General features: G+C 37.9%; 1 protein-coding gene across 7 annotated transcripts in view; it reads right to left on the bottom strand.

The window, feature by feature from the left end:
- The window catches only part of KIF13A (kinesin family member 13A), a 119,537-nt gene that overhangs the window by 10,182 nt on the left and 84,248 nt on the right, over positions 1-25,107 (bottom strand). For 4 of the 7 annotated variants that reach the window (XM_068931717.1, XM_068931714.1, XM_068931716.1 and 1 more), the window contains 22 exons: positions 23,729-23,939; positions 18,773-18,935; positions 17,938-18,078; positions 16,141-16,290; positions 15,434-15,598; positions 14,686-14,859; positions 13,972-14,123; positions 13,715-13,847; positions 13,446-13,592; positions 12,334-12,372; positions 10,918-11,017; positions 10,700-10,826; positions 9,571-9,626; positions 8,209-8,333; positions 7,011-7,187; positions 5,667-5,759; positions 4,724-4,876; positions 4,204-4,281; positions 3,594-3,641; positions 3,033-3,144; positions 1,949-2,100; positions 1,295-1,399 (listed from right to left, as the gene is read on the bottom strand). In XM_068931717.1, the coding sequence (XP_068787818.1) occupies positions 1,295-1,399; positions 1,949-2,100; positions 3,033-3,144; positions 3,594-3,641; positions 4,204-4,281; positions 4,724-4,876; positions 5,667-5,759; positions 7,011-7,187; positions 8,209-8,333; positions 9,571-9,626; positions 10,700-10,826; positions 10,918-11,017; positions 12,334-12,372; positions 13,446-13,592; positions 13,715-13,847; positions 13,972-14,123; positions 14,686-14,859; positions 15,434-15,598; positions 16,141-16,290; positions 17,938-18,078; positions 18,773-18,935; positions 23,729-23,939 (2,801 nt within the window). The remainder of the gene's footprint in view (positions 1-1,294; positions 1,400-1,948; positions 2,101-3,032; positions 3,145-3,593; positions 3,642-4,203; positions 4,282-4,723; positions 4,877-5,666; positions 5,760-7,010; positions 7,188-8,208; positions 8,334-9,570; positions 9,627-10,699; positions 10,827-10,917; positions 11,018-12,333; positions 12,373-13,445; positions 13,593-13,714; positions 13,848-13,971; positions 14,124-14,685; positions 14,860-15,433; positions 15,599-16,140; positions 16,291-17,937; positions 18,079-18,772; positions 18,936-23,728; positions 23,940-25,107) is intronic. The other 3 variants (XM_068931712.1, XM_068931713.1, XM_068931718.1) reach the window with 3 other exon arrangements.

The following is a 25,107-nucleotide window of genomic DNA, read 5'->3' as shown; positions in this document are numbered from 1 at the left end:
TACTGTCAACTTAAAGCATTCAGGGCATTAGTCTCAGTCTAACTGGGAAGGCCTGGTGCAGGATACCTGGTGCATACCTTACCCTTTTTCCAGCTCTGAAAGCTTCTGCTCATCTTTGGAAAACAGCACAGGCAAATATCTAGGTTAATTCCAGACATGCATGGGCTGGGACCCTGTTTTCACTCAAGAGAGCAAAATTGCTCTGAAGTTGCTAGGGAAATTTTTGTAACAATTCAGTTTCTACAGGATGTTTTTCAACCAACTAGAAGATTTTGCCTTCTACATCCCTTCAAGTTATCTGTATCAGTGACTCAGTTGACATGCTAAGTCACACTACGGTACGGAAAAGTAACACTATAGAGAATAAAACAGCTGCTACCCAGACAGAAGCCAAGTTTAAACGTAAACACTAGGACATTTGGGATACTTCCTTATAATCTACAAAACGGCATTAGAAAAATAACAAGAACAGTTTTTTTTGATTGTCTGGCTATAAGGCCAGGAAAAAAGCATTGAACATGAAGAATCTATCACTGGCACTCTGTGTGATAAAAGGCCTACAATACTTAAAAGAAATTATTTCAAGGTTCCAAATTTTAAGTCTAAAGCTCTGATTAAAGTAAATATTTACAGCCACATCCCACAGCCCTAAAAATGAGTTTTTCACACAGCAGAAATGATGGCAGACCTTTTTTTGAAGCAGCAGTGATAAAAGAATTTGTCAGGTGAGTAGAAAAATAAAAACCCTCCACCTAAACGCACCGCCTGAATAATGAAGACGACAGGCTGCAGGTTAATAAAAAGCTGCGATCTTATTTTAGTTGTATTACTTCCACATCAGCCAACTAGAAGCTCTTATAGTGTACCCACACCTAAATGCACGGTTACTTACACCAAATGGGATCATTCCATTTACTCTGGGGTATAGTCACAAAATCTGGGTAACATACACAGATATATATTAGAGTGACAGCAAAATGATTCACTAAATCACCCTTTACTTGATCATTTGTGCGCTGTAAAAGCTAAAGCCTCCCCTCTCCCACCCTCCCTACAAGAAAAATCTCACACGAATAATTAAAAAAAAAAAAATCAACTGAGTTATTTCAAATTACAGACTGCGTTCACAAGCCAGGTAAGCAACTGTTCATTATAACCATCAGTTACAATTACAAGTGATTAGGTGCACATAACCCCTTTTGCCTGCTACAGTAGCGTAATTACCTTACACCCACCACCAAATGGCCCTAAGCCCACCACCAGGCCTTATGACAGAAACCAGTACAAAACTTACAATCTTTTCCTCATGAATGCTATTGCTTTCTACTGGCATGCTGCTGGCATTACTTCCTGAAGGCACAACACAGCCAGCGCAATGTACCTGAGATGAAGGCATGCTCTGCAAAGTTTAAGACACACAACACATCACACAGAACACAACACTGACCACAACATTAAATGCGTGCAGGTTAGAAAGCATTAGGACATTTTGAAAGTGAAACACACATGCTAGTTATACAAAAATTCACGTTAATAGCTAGAGAAACTCATGCACTGCTCCCAATAGTGTTTTAGGTTGAGAAATAAAGGTCAGAATTGCAATCATCCTGAAACACGTTTGACAGAATTACTTTTTACCTATGAAAAAAATACACCAGCACCTTGTTGAAGAAAAATGCAAATATATTTTTACTTTAAAATAGAACACAAGTGTTCCCTGTACTGAAAAATACTTACCAAGAAGTGAAAAAAAATCTAATGTTTCAGGTAAAAAAACAAACAAAAAAAGCAAAAACTAACAAAAAAGCCCCAAACTCATATATAAAGTACATCCTGATTAATTTTACAGAATTACAAAATCTTCTTGCAGAAGATGCATGCTGCAAACAGTTTTCCAAGTATACAAAGTAACTATGTTCATAAAAATGAGGTTGTTCACAAAAATTACCTCTTGACTAAGCAGAGGTCGGCTTTCAAGTGGGGTCTTTCTTTTATGTTCCTCTTTCACTGGCATTAAAGGTTTGAAAAACTTTGGTGGCTGAGGAGAAAATGCTTTAAAGGGACTGGCCATTAAAGCATGGGAATTCTCTGATATAACACCTGGGAAGAAAACAAACACAGCCTATGTCAATTCTTCATGTCTTGACTGCAAAAGAATAATCTAAAATGATGGAAAGTCAAGCCATGCATTTGTAAAGTTGATGGCTACAGAAAGCCAGGCAGTATTGTAGTATTCAGCCACTGCCCAAGGATGAGATAGCGCAGAGCTCTACGAGGGGAAGCTATGTCCCTTTGAGGAATCTGGAAATAGAAGGGAAGCAGAGAAGAGCAACATCTGCCTCCTCCATTCTGAGGCTCCATTATTTCTCCTTTTCATCTGAGTCATAAAAACAGCAGGAAGTATCCTTGAAATCAGACCTGACAGCTCTTTTCCTCCTTTGCCCGAGCTTTCCTCTGCTGCAATTCCTGCTGCAGTCCTGCACTGGAGTCAAGCTGGGAATCATGCACAATCAGTGTGATCAAAAATGAAAAAAATAGGCAAGGAAGCAAAGAAAACCTCACTTCGTTTCTCCAGCACTTCTCTACCTATGTCGCCTGCTCAGGAAGACCTTGCTACAATTTGACCTAAACCAAATAGAGCATTTGTGGCACAATGAAAGGGAAGACCAAATATCTTAATCGTGTAAGCGACCCATAAAAAGACCCTTTGATAAAAGTATCTTAATTTTCAAATTCACAAGCTAATAGCAATTCATTTATTTTTATTTCTGCTGCTACGTTTCACACCTAGCTTATTTTTCTGTCTTCCTTTTGTTTTTTGACACCCCTAATTTCCTATCCCTTTCTTGCATTTCTCCTTTTTCATCTATTTCCAGATTAAGTTCAGCTGCTAAAGCAAGAAGCCGGGTAATGCAGTTAATAGGAAAAAAGCACTGATAATTTAATTTTCAGTTTAACGTTGCAGGAATGTACTTTTCTTCCTAACAGCCATCAAAAAAAATTGTCATTACATATGTACTTGACAGTCTCACCACTGCCATCTTTGCTCTTGCGAGGGGACTCCCTGGGTAAAGTACCATAGCATGATACATCTTGATAACTGGAAGAACAGTCAGATATATCTAGGTGACTTTCAGACCAACCCTAAGAAACAACAACAACAAAAAAAATGTATTTTATGTATTATATAATATTATATGCTCTGATACAGGCAAACACGGAGAAATTAACAGGCAAACAAGATAGCTGTCTAAAAAACAAAAAGCTAAGGAATTTCAAGTTATGGACTTCAAGACACTGTTGTCTCACATGGGTAGATTATTTAGAACCTAATATACTTCACTGAAAAAGCTTATTAGGTTTTCCTCTATCTTTAACATTTCCTCTTAATTATCAGTTTCTGCAATGCTAACATGAAGAGCAGAGAAGGACAAAAAGAGGTTTAATCCAAAATATTATATAATCAGTGCAGCATTTAGCAGGAGTATTATGCACACACATAATTTTTTCAAATCTCAAATACATCTTGTTTTAAGAGAAAAAACACTGCAAATGCGTGCTGCTTGTTTTTCTGAATATTGAAATTCACAAACCTTTTCATCTTCATCACAGGCAGAAAGATCTAATCGGCTACAGCATACCTACAAAACACCAGCAGGCAGAATGAGAAAATACCTAGCTTTTTTTCATAAAATAGAATGCCTTTAGGAGACACTAATCGTTCAGTCCTAACAACCATTATGTTCTGTTTTCACATAAGACTGTAAGGACAGCAATATTTGTGCTGTTTGAGTGGGTGATAGGAGGATGCACAAAACGCATACAAAATGAAAACTACCCTTACATTATGCAAAGAGTAAAATAGGACTTTTTAAAACTGAAACAAAAGCTTTCTGGATCAGGGCAATAAGCATCCTAAACTATTTCCAAATCTAATTACTTCCAAGAGGAGAAGAGTTTAGACCACCCTCCCATCCCCTTTGTTATCTTTTAGGATGAAGAGTTGTGGGGAGGTGTTTCTATTAAATGTTATATTAAATGTACCAGCATTTCTATACTTGTTGTATTAGTCCAAGCTCAGAATACTCAAGTGTTGTATAATAACAATTACACATTACATCAGTGCACATGTGTGCATGCACACACACGCACACACAGAAGAAAGCACACTAGCTCTACTTTAAAGAAAAAAATGGTTCTTACGTTGTGGACGTTTGGTGTGCTGACGCTCCTGCGGATGTTTCTTGCCTTGGCGGACAGTGCTTCTTTGACTGTGACTGCCTATATAAAGAAGAGATCATACTGAAAGATGTACTCATTTCAAAGCTGGACAATTTAATGTTATCCTCGTGAGAAGTCATCAAGCAGGGCTGAAGCTTTTTTCACGGTGTGGCTAATTACAGCTACCTGCAAACAGGGTTTAGGTATTTACAAAACCTAATTTACACACACAGCCAACAAATCTTACATCCTTTGGCCCTTGCCTGTTCAGGTTCTCCCTAGTACACTATCACTAGCTAGAGTTACTAGACCCACCAGTGTTGGCACTTCATAGATTTCACAGAAGTAACTTACAATTACATTTACCTGCCCAAAAAAACAAACAAACAAAATAAACTCCAAAAAGCAAACTACATTTAATATTTTTAAAACAAGGACATCAAGCATCTCTACAAATTCTAATGATCCATTTCTGAAGTTGCACTAAGTGCCTTCTCCTTGCCTGTCTTAGTCGTTCCAGGCTCAGAATGTTCTCCACTTGCAGGACGCCTCGGGTGTATTTCTCTATGTAAGTTTCACCATCAGATGTGCCCTCGTTCTCACTCCTTGCCGCCATCAGTGCCAAGGTCTCACGATCCTCAATTTCTTCTGTAGCCTAAATTGCAACTTGCACTATTCAGTTCTTTACATTAAAGCCTATTTTTAACCTTTTTAATGTGTAAATTCATTTAGTCAGACCCCCTCAATCCAGAAATTAGTTTGAATCAATAATCCGTGCACAGAGCAGAGACTTTTCAACACTGGTATAAATGATGCTGAACTAAGAAGAGTTCAAACTAGGGATAAGTTTTGTACAGTTATTGTAGTCCATCTCCTTTAAGGATAATGAGAATATAACTTGAAACCTCCTATGTTATGATTTAACTAATGACTTCCTTCCCAAATCTTAAATTTGTTTTGTGATCTCCCTAGAGTTTAAATGGTAATTATTAACATACAAAGTGACAATTACACAGTGACAAGCTTATTTATGTTTCAATTTGTCCAATTGGTTTACCTTTAAATCAGTTTTATAGTAAGTTTAAAATTTGTACAAGCCTTATATATAAAGCTATTTAGATTGCTGTCAAACTAATTTTTCCAGCTATTCTGTTTTCACCGACCTAAACACGCTTTAAAGTAGCCTCTATATTCCCCCTTTAGACACTCATACGATTTCAAAAATACTTCTACTACAGGAACTCAGTTCACATTAAAAAAGACAAAATTAATAAAATTCCCAGTTTTCCTCTATTTAAAGATAAAAACGATCTCACCGCTTATACTTTGGCAAGTTTCCTCATGTCAGCCACAGTGTATATGCACTTCCCAGGCAGTATCTCCCACTATATTAGGTCATTCTATTCCTTTTAGTGAATTTGCCAGAAAAACGTGGTAAAATTTACCTTTGGTATATTGGATACTATTTCATAGGTCACTCCACAGGCATAATATATATTTTTCAAGGATATTCTCCTTTTCAGGCTCTGAGTAAAACTCTAGAAACAAAGTAATCTTGAATTATTGTATTAACAATGATTATTTATGACATTCTAAGAAAAAGGTGACAACGCAAAATTTTACCACAAAAGCACGTTTTTCAGGATAATAATTTGCTAAGTTGCTTCTCAGCTCAAATGACCATGTATGCTTTACAGTGTTGCTACTTGTGCATTTTCATATGGTCACATTCAGTACAAAACACTACCAAGTCCAATCAGTAACATTTTACTCCTATTTTGCACTGATGCTTGTAACAGAGAAAATGCAGCTGCAGAAGTCTGAAACCCATACTTTTCATTTAGTGAGTAACATGTTAAACAGGAATAAAAATTCCTTTTACAATATCAAAGCACAACTCAGATTTCCAACTATAATTGAAACAGCAACAACAGTTTTCATGTAAACCACGAGTTTAATTTGTTTCATTGTCAGGAGAGTTAGCCCTTACATCACTAACTGTAGACTTAATTTTCATGTAATAAGATATTTTAGACAAATGAACCTAACAAAGAAAACAAACCAAATACAAAAGGGCACAGAATTCATCTGCTTAGTAAATTGCTTAATAATACAATAACTTTTTTTTTTTTTCCTCCTCTCCTGTAAAAAAACTGAAGCAATTCTGAAACATGCTCCTGGTCTTAATCATCTAGGAAAGAGAAAGCAGCATGATTTCAGAGTGCATCTCATTGCCTAAACCCATGAAACTGTAAAAGAAGAACAGAATCCACTCCTGTGGCCAAAGAAAACACTCTACTTGAAATCACTGTGTAGAAGCTAGTGGAAAGTGTATACGTATGAGTAGTGGTGAGGAACAAACTTAATTTGTAATTACTGAGAGTAGCAAAGAGAAAGGAAGAGAATATATTGCATTTACACTGAGCGTTCCAAGGCTCCAAAGATGCTCTCAGGGAGTGGCTACAGTAACCCTACATTAGACAAGCTACTGCAGACTTCTCAGAATCAAAGAACATTTCAGGTTATACAGGTCAGAAGGTAAACCAAGTCTTTGTTGCAAAAGCAGCACCTCCTACACTCTGAATCAAACTGGACTGATAAATGAACAGCTTGAAGTGATATGCCAGAAGTGCCCAGCTTCACTGCAACCTAGGCTAATCTATTTTTTTTGTTTGTCTCTCACAAGCATTGGAGAGACTAAACGTAAGCAAAATGAAGCAAGCACCTAGGAAAACACATTCATAAAATTAAGGATATCAAACAATGCAAATTTAATATAAACTTATTACCTGCTTGTTATAAATATTGGCTGCAATCCTTTTGCGTAATACCAGTTCCATTGCAGCCGGATGACTGAGCTGCACGGTGGTCTTAACTATTAAGTAAATCCTCTCATTTTGAGGAGTTATCCTATTCAGGTGCACTGAATCATGGACGGAGGAGTCCCAGGCAGCAGTGGCTGAGACCTACACAGACAAATCAGTAGACCAGAAAAAGGGAAATTAAAGACTGAACTACTCTAACAACAGGTAGAGTTTACAGTAATCTAACATGAACTAAAATCATTCTTTAATGAAAGAAAAATAAACATCGTTGAACAAAATGGAGCAAATCCGCCCACTCACAGTAAGGCATTTATTAGAAGCATGAGAGAGGTGTTAAAATATGGTGGATGGCAATGGTGAGCATAATCCCTGCAAAGTGCAAACCCTACCCCAAAAAGGAAGTCTTTGCAAGCTGGAGGCAGAGGGGAAACAGAGCAAGACTGGGGAAAGGAATACAAATCCTCTATATTAAAACTATATTAAAAGCTTATCAAATTCAACAGGAAAACTTCCAAATGTGTTGGATTAGGTTAAGACCTATGCAGAATAAATGCTTTCCCATCATGCAGAATATCTTCTTCCTTCCTCTGCCTCCCCCCCAGCCTCAGCATCCTATTTATGCTGGGAATAGTCTCTTAAGTGTTGGTTTAACTGAACTGGTACGAGATGTGGAAAAAAAATGAGAGTTAAGTAATTCCAAAATGCATTCAGAACCGTTCATTTCCAACAATTCTCAAACTTTTTAAATAAAAAGTAATTGTGAGATACAAAGGAAAAGAAATAGATTTGTTTAAACATTAAGCTTTGCCTAGTTTGGGCAGTAAAACAAGTACTTTTCTCTGCAGTATCAAGAGCCTGCAAGAAGAATGATGAACGGGTGAGGGAAGAAGAAAAAGATTTTGAGTCAGGCTGCTGAACTACTCTTTTGTCAGAAAAAGTTAAGACTTGTCATCTTTGAATTAAGGCAGAAGACCTACTAAGTCATATTCTCTCGTATCTTAAACAAATATGCCAGAAAATAAAGGCAGCACTAGATGTAGATGATGTTTCTAAGAGAAAAATAGTAATAAGGGTTAAACACGTACAAGTAGAAAAGAAAACAAAAGAAGAAAGCTTTAACGCAAGTCACAGTTGCCGAGAAGGAGGCTTGCTAACAATTTACCTCATCATCGCTGTGTTTTATGATCGGTAGATAAAAGAACGGGCTCCCATGCTCCTTTGGTAGGATTGAGTTAACTCCTGATGCATGGGGACCTGTAAGTTGTTCACTGGCACTGAGGTCATCAGCTAATGAAAGGAATGTACAAAGAAAAAGAATGAAATAGTTTACACCTAAGGATATAAATATATAGAGGTGAGTTGTAATAAAGTCCTATCCATATTTCATACTACATTTAATCCTGATTAACCTTACTACTACGCAATATTTTGAAGATGATTTCAGCATACAGAAACAAGGGAGGAAACCTAGGCTAAGATTCTCTCCAAACTCATTCTCATACGTGACCTGAACAGAATTCAAAACTATTGCTAGATATTCATGAAATTAAATCACCGAGCGAGAAAATTCCACCTGTCAACCTGACTCCCGCATCTCTTAGTTAAATCACTTCCGATGCATCAGGGAATCTTAAAACAAGAATAATATTTCTGGCTACATTAGGCTTTTAGCAGACAAAAAAAACAAACAAAAACAACCCACAGTTGTGCAATGATCCATGGATCTGTTTAAGTAACCTATTTGGTCTTCTGTCCGCAAGTCAGCAGACAGAAGTTAGTTTATTATCCTCTGATAATAAAAACAAATAAAAACATAAAACAAACAAAAACATCTCTTGTGAGCATCTATGAAGAAAAGAGTGTATATCCTTTTTGAAAAGCAGATTCTAAAGCAGCCATGCGATACCTATCTGAACATGTCTATTGGCCTATAAAAGTGCTGGATATGAGAAAGCCTGTGGATACTCTTCTGCTTCATGTCCAAGCTTATGCTGACAAACCTACAAAACATATAGTCCTAACACCAGTCTCTTGTTGCTTACTGTGCATCTGTGACCTAAGAACATAACCCAGTAGTAAAACTATGTGCCTTCAAAGGGAGAAGGCTTAGACGCTCTAACAAAATATCATACTCTTAATATATTCTTTATTAAACCAGCTGTTTAAATCTCTGCAGATACGTCAGTGGAAGAAGTGCTGTAGCACTTGGGAGATTTTCTATCTGTGCTTTAATGAAATGTGGATTTCATTAAGCTTGCTTTCTCATGCTATTTTCTGTTGTACAGTCTAATGCTCATATATTCCCCAATTCTTTACTCTAAATTTTAAAGTAGTTGAGCTTAATTATTCTAATAAATGGATTCAGAAGAAAAAAACGTTCTAAAAGCCATATCAGCCAGTGCCATTCCCAGACTTGTTTATATTTTCTTGGACACTTAAGATTCACTCTTCCATTCATCAGTTGATTGTTCCAAACAAAATTTAGTTATTTTACTAAGTTTCTTAATCTGCCATTACAACATACCATTCAAATCAAGAAAGAGGACGGGTATATGTGTTTCCATTCCTGCAGGTGGAATCCTGAAACAAATAAACTGCTATCAACAAGGAAGACAAACACATACTTCAGCAAATTTGGGCAAACAGATCTCCATGCAAGCGTCATATAAACTGTAACCAGTGATCAAAGATCTCAGCGTTTTGGCTGGCAGTTTAAATGCATATATTGCATAGACAATGTTTTATACATCCACGTATGCAGCTAAACGTACTGCTTTACTAAACTCATGTCACATGGCACAGTGCATTGCAGTTGCTATGAGGATGACTATTTTCAATGTCCCGTTCAGTTTATTATCAAATTAATTGTTTTTACATAACACAGTGAAATAAGAATATATATTTTAGTCACCTTACATGTCAAGGTTAGCAGCCTTTCAAACCAATGGATATGTAACTACTGGCAAGACAGTCTTTATACCAATATATATACTTTTAGCTATTTGGACAACAGTATTTCAGGTGGATAAGGAAACAAACTCAGAAATTTGAGAGGAAAGAGTATCACTAAACCATTTGACACACTAAAGAGGAGATATTGGATATTATCAAACACACAAGTGTACACACTATTACAGCTGTTTCTTGTCCACACTTTCCCAGATCTAATGTGTTCCATTCTTCATTTTTCATATTTAGTTCTGATGATCTTAGTTAAAACAGAAATTTAAATGAAATTAAAGACAAACGTCTTAGAAATTTAGGTGGAACAAACACATCCTTTCGAGTTAGATTTTTCTTCCCTACTCCACTTCAATGAAATTATCAAGTGTCTTAATTCATTTTTGAGTCGCACTTTCTGTTGAAAGGCCTAAAACACTACAGGATAGCTTTCTCAGAACTGTAGAAAATGGAAAATCTTAAATTTAAAGGTGAAGTTCAAACCTTGAAAGCTTATATAACACGTTAATTAAGCAAACTTTTCTTTACATTCAAATTAGCACCTGATTTTTTAGCCTTCTGCCAGCTTAGTGTAAGTTGTGGTAATACAGGAGAACGTGGAAAGCTGTAAAACGCATCCTCAGACTTTTACTGTGCAGTTTGCAATGTTCACACAAAAAAGCTAGGCACTGCAACGTTTTTCCTGAACGTACCAGTTTGCGGGGGCACCAGGAATTCCACTGCCTGGTGCAGGGACAAACACCGCATTCCTCTCTTCCGTCAGCCCTACCCACTGTTCTACTAGTCGGGCTTCTCGTTCTATGTCATCCTCTGATTTTTCTACAGTAAAAGAGATTAATAATATATGTATGATATCTTTGGTGTGAATAAAGTACTTGCAAGAGAAATTTCAAGCTTTTAAACTTCAAACCTTGTTTATTGCTGATCTTTTGAATCTGCTCATCTAAGTATTCTCTGCGCTTTATTAACGCATCAGACCATCTTTCTCGCACGCAGTTTAAATCTTCTTCCTAATGCCGAAAGAGAAAGGACGGTAAACCGTGACCACGCAGCCTAATAAAGGGTAGTGAATTCTCTGATAGTTTCATCAGAATTGCTATTGAACGGCTTGCACAATACAGGTAAGTTTTCCCCGAATAGCATGCACGCTGATTAAGTAGCTCATCACCCATGAACAGACGCTCATTTGCTTTTGAGATTCAGATTCCAACAGGAGAAAAAGAAAACGTGACTATTTCTCAGTTGCTGTACAGAATTATACACTAGACTAAGCTGATTACTCATAGAAGTGGCAATCACACTTTTTAACAGTAGGAAAAAGGGTATCATGAGTTGATCATTAGTTCTCCTGAAGATTAGACAGATCAGTATTCCCTTAAACCTGCACAAAATTCCATAGCTAGTAGCTGCTATCAGTGCAATTAAAAGATTTCTCATGCAAACAAAACCCATCATGCAGTCATGCTTTGTGGTATCACAGGAAAATCTAGTTTGTTCTTCTCTGTGATTTGTCAGGAAGCGCATCAACAGCCCGCAAGAAGTTAGTACCTAACTGACATTTCTGAGATTGCTGTAAAACCTAGTACACTATCCTGAGGGATGTTAACATTTTTGCCCAACTGGTTTGACTTCTGTAAAGCCCTGTAATTGAAATAAGACTTCCAAATAGAGGTTCTGTAATGTGTTTTCCTTTTTTAGGCATTTCTTTTCCCCTTTGTCATCTTTTAAATGATTCCTCTTTTACGCTTTTTAAATTGCGACTGCCCTATATCTACTCATCACATAAAAAGTCAGGCTCCAAGTTTGTTTTCTTTTAGATGAGCTCAAAATAGAAAAATGCCTCACAGAACTCATGTATCCCACACACTCATAACTTCCACTCTCTCTCACCACTAGCATTTCAGAGAACTGCACAACTTAAAAGGTTAAAACATTTTCTTTAGGAAAAAGAAAACAAAAAAACAAACCCCTGTACTGTGAATTTTGGTTGGCAAAGATTCATGCAGCTGCAGGATTTTTTACTGAGATATTTATTGGAAACTATTTCCATTCTAAACTGAAGTTGCTAAGCTTTCACATAGCAATTCATGTAGCCAGTTAGAAGAGCTGATCGCTGAGTAATAGAGAAAAGAGCACACGGCAAGAGTATAAAGTCACAAGGTAAACTGGAATAGCAATGTTTTATAGCCCAGGTAGCCTCTGAAATGCACAGAATATATTTCAAAGCTGCTTCTGCTTGCTCCAGTATCTTATTCACTTGAAAGTTGCTGGCTATTAGCATTAGCTGTGCCCCATGCCATAGGATTGACAGCAACAGCAGCAATACCTGGTAACTATCCATATCACCACCATCATCATCATCCTTCTGGTAGGAGAAAATAAATGTTGTAAAACACAAAAGAACATGCATTTTTCTCAACAGAAACTCACAGAAATACCCCAGAACTGGTGTACAAACATTTCTGCCACAGAACATGGTAAAATACTAAAGTTACAAAATTCAAATCCCCAGAGTTCTATTTAATAGGTAGAATCAAACTTTTCTTCGTTATAGACTATAGCATCTCAGCTGACTGGAGTGTTCATGAGTATATTTAGCAAAAAAAAAAAAAAAAAAAAAAACAAACCAAAATAAAAAAACCCAACCAACCAAAACCCAAATCAACAACACAGAATATACTGCCAGAAAAGGACTGATCCAGTATATCACCAACCCTTACATTTTACGGTTTCATCTGCATTTAGGCTAATTACTTGTGGTTCTGAATGTAACTTTTGACAAATACACCCAGTCATTTCCTCACCTCCCTGGGTGGTCTGTTTCCACTTGTTCTTTGCCCTTGCTGTTAAAAGGGTGCTTTATTTCCCGTGTGAATTTGCCCAGTATCAGCTTCAAGTCATTTATTCTTAATAAGACCTTGTTCTGCTAGCCTAAATAGCCCTTTGGCACTCAGTGATAACCGTTTCTGATACTGATCAAGTAATAGTTCAGCCCTTTTGAAAAGATAAACAGTATCCTACTATGAGACTTTTCTCCACCCATTGAACTACTTACTTTCTTGTTTTTCCTCTCCTCAACTTTCAACACCCCTTTTAACAGAGGAAAACTAACTGAGCTAGAAATCTACCATTAATTTCACCTCTACACACAAAGGTTAAAAAAAAACACTTCCCTATTCCTACTGTCTTGCGTATATCCAAATATCACACTTGGTTCTTTCTCAGTTATACAATGAGTTATAAGCAAGTTTAAAAAAAAAAAAAGCAGCAGATTCAGCACCATACGCTCACATTATACATAATATCCTCAGACACATGTAAAATCTGCAAGATAACAGTATCAAGTACCAGTGTGCTAACTAAAGTCCCTTTGGGAACTATGCTGAGTAGACTCTAGAACAGTAAAAAAAGCAACGCATGAAGAAGTAACTGTCCTACCTGATAGCTGTCCAAGCCCCTTTGCAATTTAGTTGACCTGGCAGTCACGCCACCTATAGAGACTGAAAGAATTGCTTCTACCATGAGAGGCAACGTTCCTGAATGCTGTACAGGCTTCACTGTCACCTGAACTCTGCGAGAATGACCCTGAACAGGTAATCAAGAGGAGAAAAGAAAAAGAAAAAGAAAAAAGAGAAAGAAAGAGAAAATAAGAATAAAATTATGAATTAATTTAGGCATGAGTAAGATGACAGGGAAAAGATACATACCTGCCTAAGCTGGAAAATCCCCCCTGTGTTTACATCCTTTGCCTGGTGGAGTTCAACTGCAGTATACTCCCCCATCTCATTCAGTTCTTGTATGGAAATCCACATTTCTATTCGTCGAGTTACTTCATTCCACCTAAAAAGACATCCCCACAGAAACTGATGCTTGTCTCACCACAGTATAATTTCTGCTAGCACCATAAGTACTAGAAAGCCTTTGGAAAGCTGATGGAAACATTTTTTGTGTAATTTATTCATACCTGTCTCTCAGTGTTCTAGTTTTAGCATGAAGAGAATCAACTTCCCAAATAGAGCTGCCATTGCCTGTACATCTGTGACCCCACACCTCTATAGCCAGAGCTCCTTCAGAAATGAACTCCAAAAACTCCTCTGTGACATTCACCACATAGTCCTGGAAACAAGGTAAAAAACCTCACATTCAGATGAAATAATCTGATCTCATCAATTAGTTTGACAGGCCAAACAGCAAACTACCAGCAGAGCAAAACCATACAGTTTGGACCATTAAGACTTCACTCTGGTCAGGCTGTGAAAACAAATCATATCAGCAACTCCTGCTTACGCATTTGAAGTTCTTAACAGAAATTTTCAAAGCATGAAAAGTCATAGCTCTCATGCTCTTTTTAGAGTTACCGAACTTACCAAACAAGCATTTAAAAAGACCTCATTACAAAAACTATAGCTTCCATACACATTAAAGATGACATAAACGATGACATGATGAGATGAACTCAAAAGATCACTTATTACAAGAGAATTTTTCCACTTTGCTGCACTTTGTAGAGAGGTGATGAAGTGAAATATTATTGCATCTAAAGTATAGCAAAAAGTCATTATTTATACGACTAGATTCCCTCCTTCTTCCTCCAAGGAAAATAAAGCTCAAACTCTAAATAGTTGTTCTCAAACATACCATCCTCCTGATAAGTGTACTTAATGATAAAAACAATTACCTTACAGTGAGAGAAGGTCACTGCAAAATGAGCTTCCTTGCTCTGAGGTGAAGGCACATCTGGATCTACCACTGGTGCTGCTACTGTTGACTCAAATTGATCCCAAAATGTATACTGACAGAAGACAAAGTTGGAAAGGTTAGGTGGCAGTCCAGTTGCTTCTTTTATTTTTACCTGAGGAGATAAAACAGATGTTCTCAGAAATATGATTATATTATCTTCAACTGTAAAGTGTTTAAAGACTAAATATTAAGGTGTCAATAGCCAAGAAACAACTGTTTCCTAAAGATGTTTCTATTTTGGAGATCTGTATTTTGCATATACAGAAACACAGAGGCAAGGAAAACAGTTATACACCTCTAACCTGCCCAAAAATAAACATGTTTTCTTTACGAAGACTGATAAATTCAAGGTCATGTGGACAGAAGTGGAGAGGAAAGCACCTTTTAATCACAGAAATGACGGAATCCGGACACCAACTATAGATACTACTTTAGATGAACAAATAAACCATCTAACGCAGATATGACGTAGACCTACACATTCTAGAAACTAGAGTGAATTAATTCAGTCAGTGGCAACGACTGCCAGTTAGACTGCACTGGATCCAGTTCAAATCTCTCTTTTCTCCTTAGAGATCTTTGAGCAAACAATATCCTACATAACATAGTATTTTTACATTAGAATGTAACTACATACAGTTTGCGACCTTGGAATCTATTTAACTTCATTCTGTATTCTCACTTACCCTGCAGGAGAGCTTTTTTGCTCTCTGGATAATTTCTCCATTGCTATCCATGACTTCCAGACTCCCACTCTCACTAGAGTTCTCAGATGAGTCATCTCCTTCTACTACACGTTCCGGGACAGACCCAGTGATTCGCATTACTTCAACGTGCAGCCGACCCGCAACCTAGGGTGAGACAAATACTAAATACCAAGATAAAAAGGCTTTAAAAAGGCTTTAAAGGCTTTACATTAAGACAGCAGATATCTAACTGCAGAAGGTGTGCAGAAACAGGCAAATAGCACGGACAGTTAGAACTGTCTGGCTCACAACAACCAAACGATGAAGAAAATAAAGGAAAAAAAGACTAGAATATGAAGAAATTGTTTGCATATAGACCTACTCACCTTTTAAATTCACACATAACAGAAAAAGCACTCAAGGCAACAGCCATATACCAAAACCTTAATATGCTGAATTTTACTCAGTTACTTTAATTGCTATCAGGAATTCTATTTTACACTTTTAGTAGCTGAGCAACTTTAAGCAATTACACAGAAAATATACATATCACTTATAAAACACTGGGAAACAAGACGATAAGCATCATTTTTTTACATTAAAGAGTAGCATATCTTACGTTTCCCAACAAAAAACAGCAGCAGCCACATAGATACAAATCCTTCCCGGTGCAGCATACTATGCGTTAAGGCACTATTTAGTTTTACCTCCCCCTGCTGGCTGATGATGGGCACAGCATACTGAAGCTTAACATCAGAGAAAAGGCACTCCAAAAAAACATTTGCTACTCCAATTAAGTTGTGATTCTCTTGTGCTTCATAAAAAGGATCACCTCTTCTGCCAATGATCTTCCTTATCTGTTTTAAAAAGCACAGAAGTTATTTCAAAAACTGTAAGTTCCGGGGGGGGGGGGGGCATAAATCAAATAACCCCTAAGTATAAGATCACAGTACAAAAATGAGGTCACTAGAAATGTTTTTGTTTGTTTCTGTTACAAGTAGAAAGAGACTGGGAGCATACCACAAATTCAAATCAAAAGCATTGAGATGAGACACTGCACAATCCTTTCTTCACAATGGTAAACAGTAATACCATGACCTACGTTTTGTAATAGTGTCCAGACAAATCAGATTTTACCCTGAGGAAGCACAATGGCCATTGATTTCAAGAAGTTTCACCTTGCTTTGTTTCATTTACTCATTTCAGAAGGAGAGAGCAAAGCTTTCTCAGGATGAATAACTGGTTTGGCTGCTGGGTACCACTGCAAGGGCAAAAGGGTAGGTGCAGGACGAGTCTCATCTAAGCCTACAAGCAGTCCTACAACTCCCATAGAGCCGAGATCACCTCTGCAGCTTTTTCTATGCAAGTACCCCATACACAGCCACAAATAATTCCTTTCAAGTCTTGGTACAATATGCACTCCTCAGTGGAGTGCTTGATTATAATGAGCTCCTTCCCCTCTCGTCCTCTTTCCTCTTCAAATACATGCATTTGACCTACATATTTCTGTGCAGCACACAGAACACATGCATTATGCACTACATGTGTCAAAGAAATGATCGTTCTGGCTCAGGAAGACACATTAATATAACTAAAGGATGTGCTATCATTTTTCACTAAAGCCAGCAGCAAAATCGTCATTGTCTTCCATGGGCACAAACGAGATGTTCTATCTCCCCTGCATAATGATTTTAAACATTCCCAGGCACAAGGGCTGTTCAAAGATATTTGAGAATGATTCTTGATACAAGGAATTTAGATGCTCCATATCAGGCACAACACAGCAAGATGTACTCCTTACGCATTTCTACCTGGATATTTAGAGGGATGCCTTCCAGTAGACCAAATCTCATATCTATCTCCTGCTAGTAAACAAACAAGCTTTTCACACGAGTCTTGGGCATGTTTCTAAGGGCTAACCCGTTATTTAAATTCTCAGGAAATGCCACTTAGTCTACTTCAGTTTCTCTGTTAAAACCATCTCTCTTCAGTTGTTTTCTTCACTGCTTTAACGCTGAGGGATGTACAGACGAAGTTATAGAATATTTCGCACTTTTAACACCAGGTTCTACTCTACCTATGCCTTCTGCACCTTACGTGTGTCTAAAAGGCATGAGCACTCTCCAGCCACCCACCTAGCCTTGATACCGACAGCGATACAATCACTCTATTTCTAATGTAGCTCTCTACTTCCATTCAGAGCTAGTGTGCATCTGCATGGCACCTATATCATGCCAGGTAAATTCATGTTCTTGCTGGTATTCTGAGTCACTACTAGTATCAGCACAATTATGTTTGAGGATACAAGTGGGGAGAAAACGTAGCTGTGTTTTACTCTGCGTGGGCATTCTGCACATTTAGTGCTGTGGTGAAAAAAGAATTATGAACAGTACTGTACCATTTCACATATGAAGTCTTTGCATTTCAGCTGTACAACATATTAAAAGAGATTAGACAAAAACAAAGCTAATCTGTGATATCTTTCAAAAATATGTACTTAATACCTCAGGAACTTTCTCCTTCCATTCTTGATAGAGGTCTCTCATGTCAATCAATTTGTTCTCTAGTTTCTCAATAGTCCACACCTGAGTAGCTTTGCCTTTTCTTCTCACTTGAATAGCAGGCTCACTTACTATTGCACCCCTCTAAAACAGAGGGGGGAAAAAAAGATATCACTAAAGGAAAGGCTCATAAGTAGTTTAACCCTTCACCCAGATGATATTCCTAAAAAGGAATAAAATCCATAAGATACAGCTTCCCTCTGCATGCCATCCATATTACCTTTGCTCTCAAATATAGCATACCTCATACTCTGTGAGGATCCAACAGACACTCTTGTCCTTCTCAGATTTTGTTCACACAGTAGCTTTAACAACAATCTCACTCAAATTGATTATAAGTTTACTATCCTAATTGTTTTTATATTTACAGCAACAGTACAACTAGAGAACTCTCAAGACAAAAATTGTATATATATATGTATGTATAGATATATGTATATCTATAACAAAAATTGATAATTTTTGCAAACATAAGTAGCTAAAATGGAGCATTATACTTAGGTTTTACAGCAATGTAATGCAAATGTCTTCACAAACTGCATGCACATATGGTTATCATACATTTGAAAGAACAGTAAGAGCAATACTTAATGCTACAGTCTTTTTACTCCTAACTATTCACTTTCAAAGTATTAAAACCAGGTGGCATCCAAATTTTGGGTGCTACATAATCTAAACAAAGAGAGCATATTTTACATCCTTAAATTAGATGAGTCTTAAATACTTCTAGATTAGCCGTGAGCCTATTTCATTTTCCAGCAATGATTGTTCTAATTACCTTTTTGTTGGCACTGAGGTTTTCAGCAGGAATCTGAAGTGTTACTTGATAATCAGTTAGCTTACTCATTTCTTCTGCTAAGAAGTTTGCTTCTCTCACCAGTGTATTCGCCTTTACTATCTGCTCTCGAAGTTTAGCCAGGCTCTGTCGAAACAATTCATCCCTGTGGTGCAGTAGGTAACATGAAAAATACACAGAAACCTATTTCTATTATTGGAAAGTTGCAAATAGGGGGGCTAGCAAAGACTTTTCTGAAACAAATTTAAGAAGAAATGCCTACATAGCACTATGTTAGCAAACACAAACGGTGTCAGACAATTCTATCGAAAAGCATTAATCACATTAAACAAACATGTTACTGTTGAGGGAAGTCTAGCATAGTTATGCCCAAATAAAAGGGCACAGTACTATGGGAGCTGCTACAATGATAATTTGCTAAGAGCCCTAGGGATAGTCCTAATTTTCAAGACATGAAATAATTGCAGCTGTCTTTCTCTTTAATCCGGGGTCACGTTCCACAGAAACTACCAGTCCTTACATGTGATACTTCATCTTGATAAAACTGTTTTCCTCGGATCATGATGTTGGCACCTGTGATCACTGTAGGCCACACCTTCACACTACAGCTAGGGCTCTGCGGGCCTTCACTGTGCTAGAGACCTCCAGAACTCTCTGCATATACTCAGCCATTTCAGGTGTACGCATTTTAAAAACCCTTATGTTCTGTATACCAGATGTACTTCGTAATGAATAAATAAATGAGTACAGGCTAATAACTTGCGCACTCTGTGCAGTCAGTCTCTGGACAAATTCCAAAAAGGCTTCCAAAGCTTGTCTGAGCAAATCTGTTCTCATGCAGAGCCTGGCAAACCTGCTGTGACACATACTGTATCACCACCTGTGATACAGAGACATGCTCTCACCTAGGATCCTCGTCTTTAATTTACCTTTAAAGCATCATGCCATTACCCTTTGAGCAAATGGAGAGGAAAATCCCCTTTCTGCCTTTCTTTAGAATGCCAGCTGCATTTACTGTATCTCCTGCATAAGCCTTGTGATCAAATCTCAGATTTTTCAGTGGCTACCCACTTCTGTATACAAATTTTCAGCTTTCCTATGCAAAATCCTACGGAAATACGTTGTACATATATACTTTTCATTTCTACAAAATACACTCCATTAGGCATATGGTTGGGAAGAACGATTAAACTCTAGTAGGCCTTGCTGTGAATATGGGTAAAGTCTGCCAATTTGCCTTTATTCAGATAAGCTCAGACCTTTTGCATGCCTTTATAGCACAAACCATGAAGAACTGTTATTATGCCTTTTACTCCCAGAAAGAATTCTTCTTGAGTGGCTATCTTTTTCAAGATATCCCAAAGAACAGCCTGGGTAGTCACAGTCATGCTCTGATGGTTCCCTGATACGGTATCACCCAGGAAGTGGGAAATGACTAGCAGCATTAGCTAGTAGCTCTGAACTGTACTGCCTACAGCATGCTAAAGCATGCAGCTTTGTATCTCTGCCCTGCTTGGCCTAACCCTGCAATGGCAGGTTTTGTTGGATCTTTAAATGGCTGCTACTATCAGCAGATTTTTAAGTCGGCCTCCTCCATATCTGCTCCTAGAACTATATGGAAAATTCCTTTCCCTGTCCCTCTCGCTTCTGTTATCCAGGCCATCAAGATGAAACAAGCAGTTCTTGACTATGGGAGCGACACATTGCACAGACAGCTATATTTTTTAGTTTGCCTAGAAAATGAAGGTAGAGTCAAGAATTAACTTGTGCTAACTAGTGCTTTACGCTGAGAGTGCATTACATCTGCAACCACTGTTAGTCAGCTGCCTAGCTCGAGAAACAGACAGCTTTGATCTTTAAGAGGCATGGGATTCGGCTATATCCAGTCTCTTCCGTGATCCAGCAAACCTGGGTCTAGTTAGCTTTTTGGGGATGCTTCAGCACCAATTTTTTCTTAGCCAGATTTTGAGAAAGGAATGGTTTAAGACTACCAGAGTGGTTCTGGTTGCTCAGCCAAACTATTATTATAGGCAGTAATCACTACTTGTTGTACGCTATAGTTCTGGTTTTGTGTATATAGCTGTGCCAGTGCACTTCCAGAAACTTAAGCAAGCAAAATATGTTTCAGATGGGACTTTTTAATTCTTATAACAAAATATATGCCAAGCTCCATCAGGACATCAACCAAAGCCACTGAACATGAAATCCTGAAAAAACAGGTTAGGCCAAACATCAGCAAAAACCGCAAATCTTACACGTACGAAGCGTCACTGTAAGTCTCTCAGATTCTTAGTATACGAGTAAAATGCTGAGTCCAAACGAACTAAAGCTTTGCTCTAGTACAAACTCCCTCTGACAGATTAAATTTGTTCAAAGTTACGATGGGTTAACTTTATGCTAACAGATTTTAATAACACATCAGGCAACTTCTGTTCTTCTCCTGTCAGCACAAAGCTTGAATAAACTGTGTAATACGTTCTGGCTGGTCTGACAGACACGACCACGTGCCTACATCTGATATTTAACAAATTCATTCTGCTGGCTGATCTGGAGGAGCTCAGCTCTATTAGCAGTGGCAGCAGAACCACAGCCAAACGGCATGAATCAAATTCTTAGCAATCCTGGCATTTGGCTCTTTTACACGTTTTTCACATAGACTCTTACCACCTTTTGTGCAGTTCTCATCTTCTAGGTTGGTGAACACCCTATTGGCCATGCTCTAACAGCAGAAATTACCTTAAGATTTCTTCTAGTTTCTTATTTAAGATCACTCAGAATTTTCCTCGCTTTTTTCAGAAGCCTGAGCCTCTTCTAGAACTGAAGAATGTAAACCTAAGACGACATTCTGGAGGACAGGAAGCTGATAATTAGTTCTCCCAGAAAACTGCTTACTCAATGGCAGTGCTAGAAAAACATTACCAGACTCCTTATTAACCACTACAAATGACTTTTTCTTTTTTTTAAGCAATACAGCAAGTACAGTCTTCAAATAATTCAACAGATACACAGAGTAAAGTATTTGCCCATGAGACAAAATGCTTGTTTGAAGCACAGCTCCTCCCGAAGCACTTTCTAGCAACCGCTGGGAAAACAAGGGTGGCAGGACACCTATATTTGATATCACTCTGGATTCTCATTTTTTGTGTCAGCCAGTATCTGGCTGTGGTGTTTGGTTAACTTTAAGCTCATCAACTGTAACTTTTTCTTCTTCACGGTCAAGGACAGAAAAAAAGTTTCTACCACTTTCTAGCCCCCCCCCCCCCCCATTGTGTCTTTTTATAGGTATCACTTCCCTTGCCAGTAAGCCCAATTCTCATCTCTGCTACTGCAGAGAGTTGTTAAACACTTCATGATGGCTTCACTGTGCTCAAGGCAGTTCTGAATAGCAACAATGACTCCAACCAGAGTGCATTTTATTTCACTCTGCTGCCATAGCACTAAAACAGTCTGCAAAATCACAACCATGACACTGCTATATTTTACAGTCAGTTCACAATACAAAGATTCTGTTTTTAGCTCTTACAAAGCAAACAATTATTTTAATTAAAGCTAAAACAGAGCAACACTTCTCCCTATGCTTGCCATGGAAAACATTCTAGTTATCACTGGTGAGTGGGTGAGCAGATTGGTTTTTGGTTTTTTTCCAGGCCAAACTTGGCAGAAATTATAAAACAAGACCTTGCACAAACACTAAACCAAGCAGAGTACAGGACTAGATCTGTTCTATTTCTAACATTCTGAATTTGAAAGCTGAAACACAATCTTTGCTTGCTTTGTTTAGATTTTTCTTGCACAAGGATTTCTTATAGCAGAGAATAAAGGAAAAGTAACCAAGACGGAGCATTTGAAGTCACTATGTACAGAAAAGAAGTTGAAGGAATAATTAAGCTTCTGTTTTAAAAGGCAAACATTCACAGGAAATAGAGCTAGAGGGAAACCCATGAGAAACCTACTATTACATCTGGTTATTCTTCCTCCTGAATGAACCCAATGACAAAATATTTGTTTGTTTACCAAAATATGGCAGCTGAAACCTGAATCATCTCACATTGCCGACCCTAGAACTCCTCTCCAGGAAGCTAACATCTTTGTCTCCCCACTGATACCAAGAACAAGTTTCTCTCATTTTCAGGATGCAAATGTCAGCACACCACTTGCATCTTCCAAGCCCACTTTTTAAATTCTTCCTAAAAATCATGTGACCTTCTTTCACTAAGGCTGCTTTCAGGTGCCAGGCTGTCCCTCTGCAAAGGGGCTACTGCCTTTTCATGTCACAGCAAGCTGCCCCTTTTCATTTCTTCTCAAGTAGCTCAAACATACTCTATTTGACTATTAAGCAATACTCAAGCATACAACAATCCTCTTCTGAAGCTGGGCTTACTTTTAGAAATGCATACACACAAAACTTAAGGCCTTCATTTTTCTATATTTTTGTGGTTTGGGATTGCAAAATACTCCTTTCATTGTATATTCTCAGCATAGAAAATGCTTGAGTAGACTCCTTAGCCCGAGTGGACAAGCTTGTCCCTGTGCCATCTTTTCCTTTCTTCCCAGAACTTACTTAATCTAATTGCTAAAACAAACATTTCAGAAGCATTTTTTTATTTTAAGAATTAATAAAGAATGCCGTAACACTGATCAATAAAAGCTAAATCCTTATTTCAATTTCTTATTTCAATTCAATTTCGACTTTCAATTTCAATTTCTTATTTCCTTATTAAATCAAACAAACTGGAAGAGCCTGTACACACTTCACAGGTCAGAACTTCATCCCGAATGAAACGCTTACACTCTGGAGAAGGCAGATCTTCTGCTGCTGTTTAATGCCACAAAAAAATATTGACAGTTTCTGACAGATGGTTCGACCTGCACCTTTCACTTACATCCCACCCTTTGCAGCTCTTACTCATTCATTTGTTTTAACTCCAGTATTCTCACCTCTCTTCTGTCCAGAGGTTTACTTTCTGCTGTGCAGTCTGAGCAGTGTAGGAGAGTCTATCACTACCATGCTGATGCTGCCTTTCTGGAGAGAGTTGCTGCCGTAGCTGCTCCAACTCCCGTTCATACATCAGCCGCTGCTCTTCAAGAGCACTCCGCTTCTCTTCCAAGTACTGTTTCTCCAAGATCTGGACCACATTTTGAACTGGGTCTAAAAAACATGAAAAAGTGAGAAAACACCATTCCAGCATTACAGAGCAAACGTTGTCATTATCTATATGGCAACAGCAATCAAGAAATCCCAGGCTCTTTCCAAACACAGGATGGCCACTTCCTTTAAAAACTCACAATCCAAAAGCCAAAAATAAATAAATCCAAACAAGAAAGAATAAGGCATGCAGAAAGGATAGAGCAATAGCTGACACCTACTCCAGCTGCAGTCTCCAGTATTGTGAATTCACAGTATGTTCCAAAATCCCAGTCGAAAAGAAAGAATAGATGGAAAAGGGGATAAATTAATAAGAAGAGAAAAAGGAAACAAAGCAAAACACAAGGGAAGATGATCTTAACCAGTGAAGGAAATGATTTAAGGAAGGAAAAAGTGATTTACTGTCTCCATTTTGGCAGAGAATGAAACACGATGGAGCACAGCAGAAGAAAACTGAGACAAACAAATTGTCTAAATCTGGTCGTGCCAAGGCATTGAGCCACTGCACTTCACAACACAGAAGCAAAGTACATCCTGGAGGGAACTTCTGCATTTAGTATTACAAATCACATTTCTACCTACCATGCACAGCAACTATCCACTTGGATCCTAAACCCTGAAATACAAACTGCTTGTGTCAAGCAGCTACAGTTAACCTAAATTGCTTTCAAATTAAAGAAACTTTACTTGGTATATTTCTGGTTTAGGTACAATATCAGACCGTGCCTTTGAAAGAGCAATTCCATGCCTAAACACAGCAAGGAAGAATAGGCTTGTTAAGAGCACAGACCTAGAGAGGTACTTCTGAATGACCGAATGGTGTTCTGACTGAATGACAGCACATCCCCTAATAGATTGCTGAGTACGTGCATCAGGAGGGGAAAGGAGAGGAGCCAGTCCCATAGCTGGAGAGGTAGAATATGAAAGTAACAAGGCAGCTCTGAGTCCGTTCAGGATTTTCAAATGTAAAACTTCAGATTTAAAAACGATGAAATGTCTGTGATACCTCTTCCATTTTGCAAATAGACAAAAAAAACCAAATAAACAAAAAAAAGCAGCACTGTTATGACTGTGAAGGATGCTGGTCCATCACAAGGAGGAGGGGCAGGGGAGGAAAGGAGAAACCACAATCTATATTCATTTGCATTGTCCTATTTCAGAAATGGAGGCT

Source organism: Struthio camelus, chromosome 2 (genome assembly GCF_040807025.1).
Source record: "Struthio camelus isolate bStrCam1 chromosome 2, bStrCam1.hap1, whole genome shotgun sequence".
NCBI lineage: Eukaryota > Metazoa > Chordata > Aves > Struthioniformes > Struthionidae > Struthio > Struthio camelus.
This window is presented reverse-complemented; position numbering and strand designations above follow the sequence as displayed.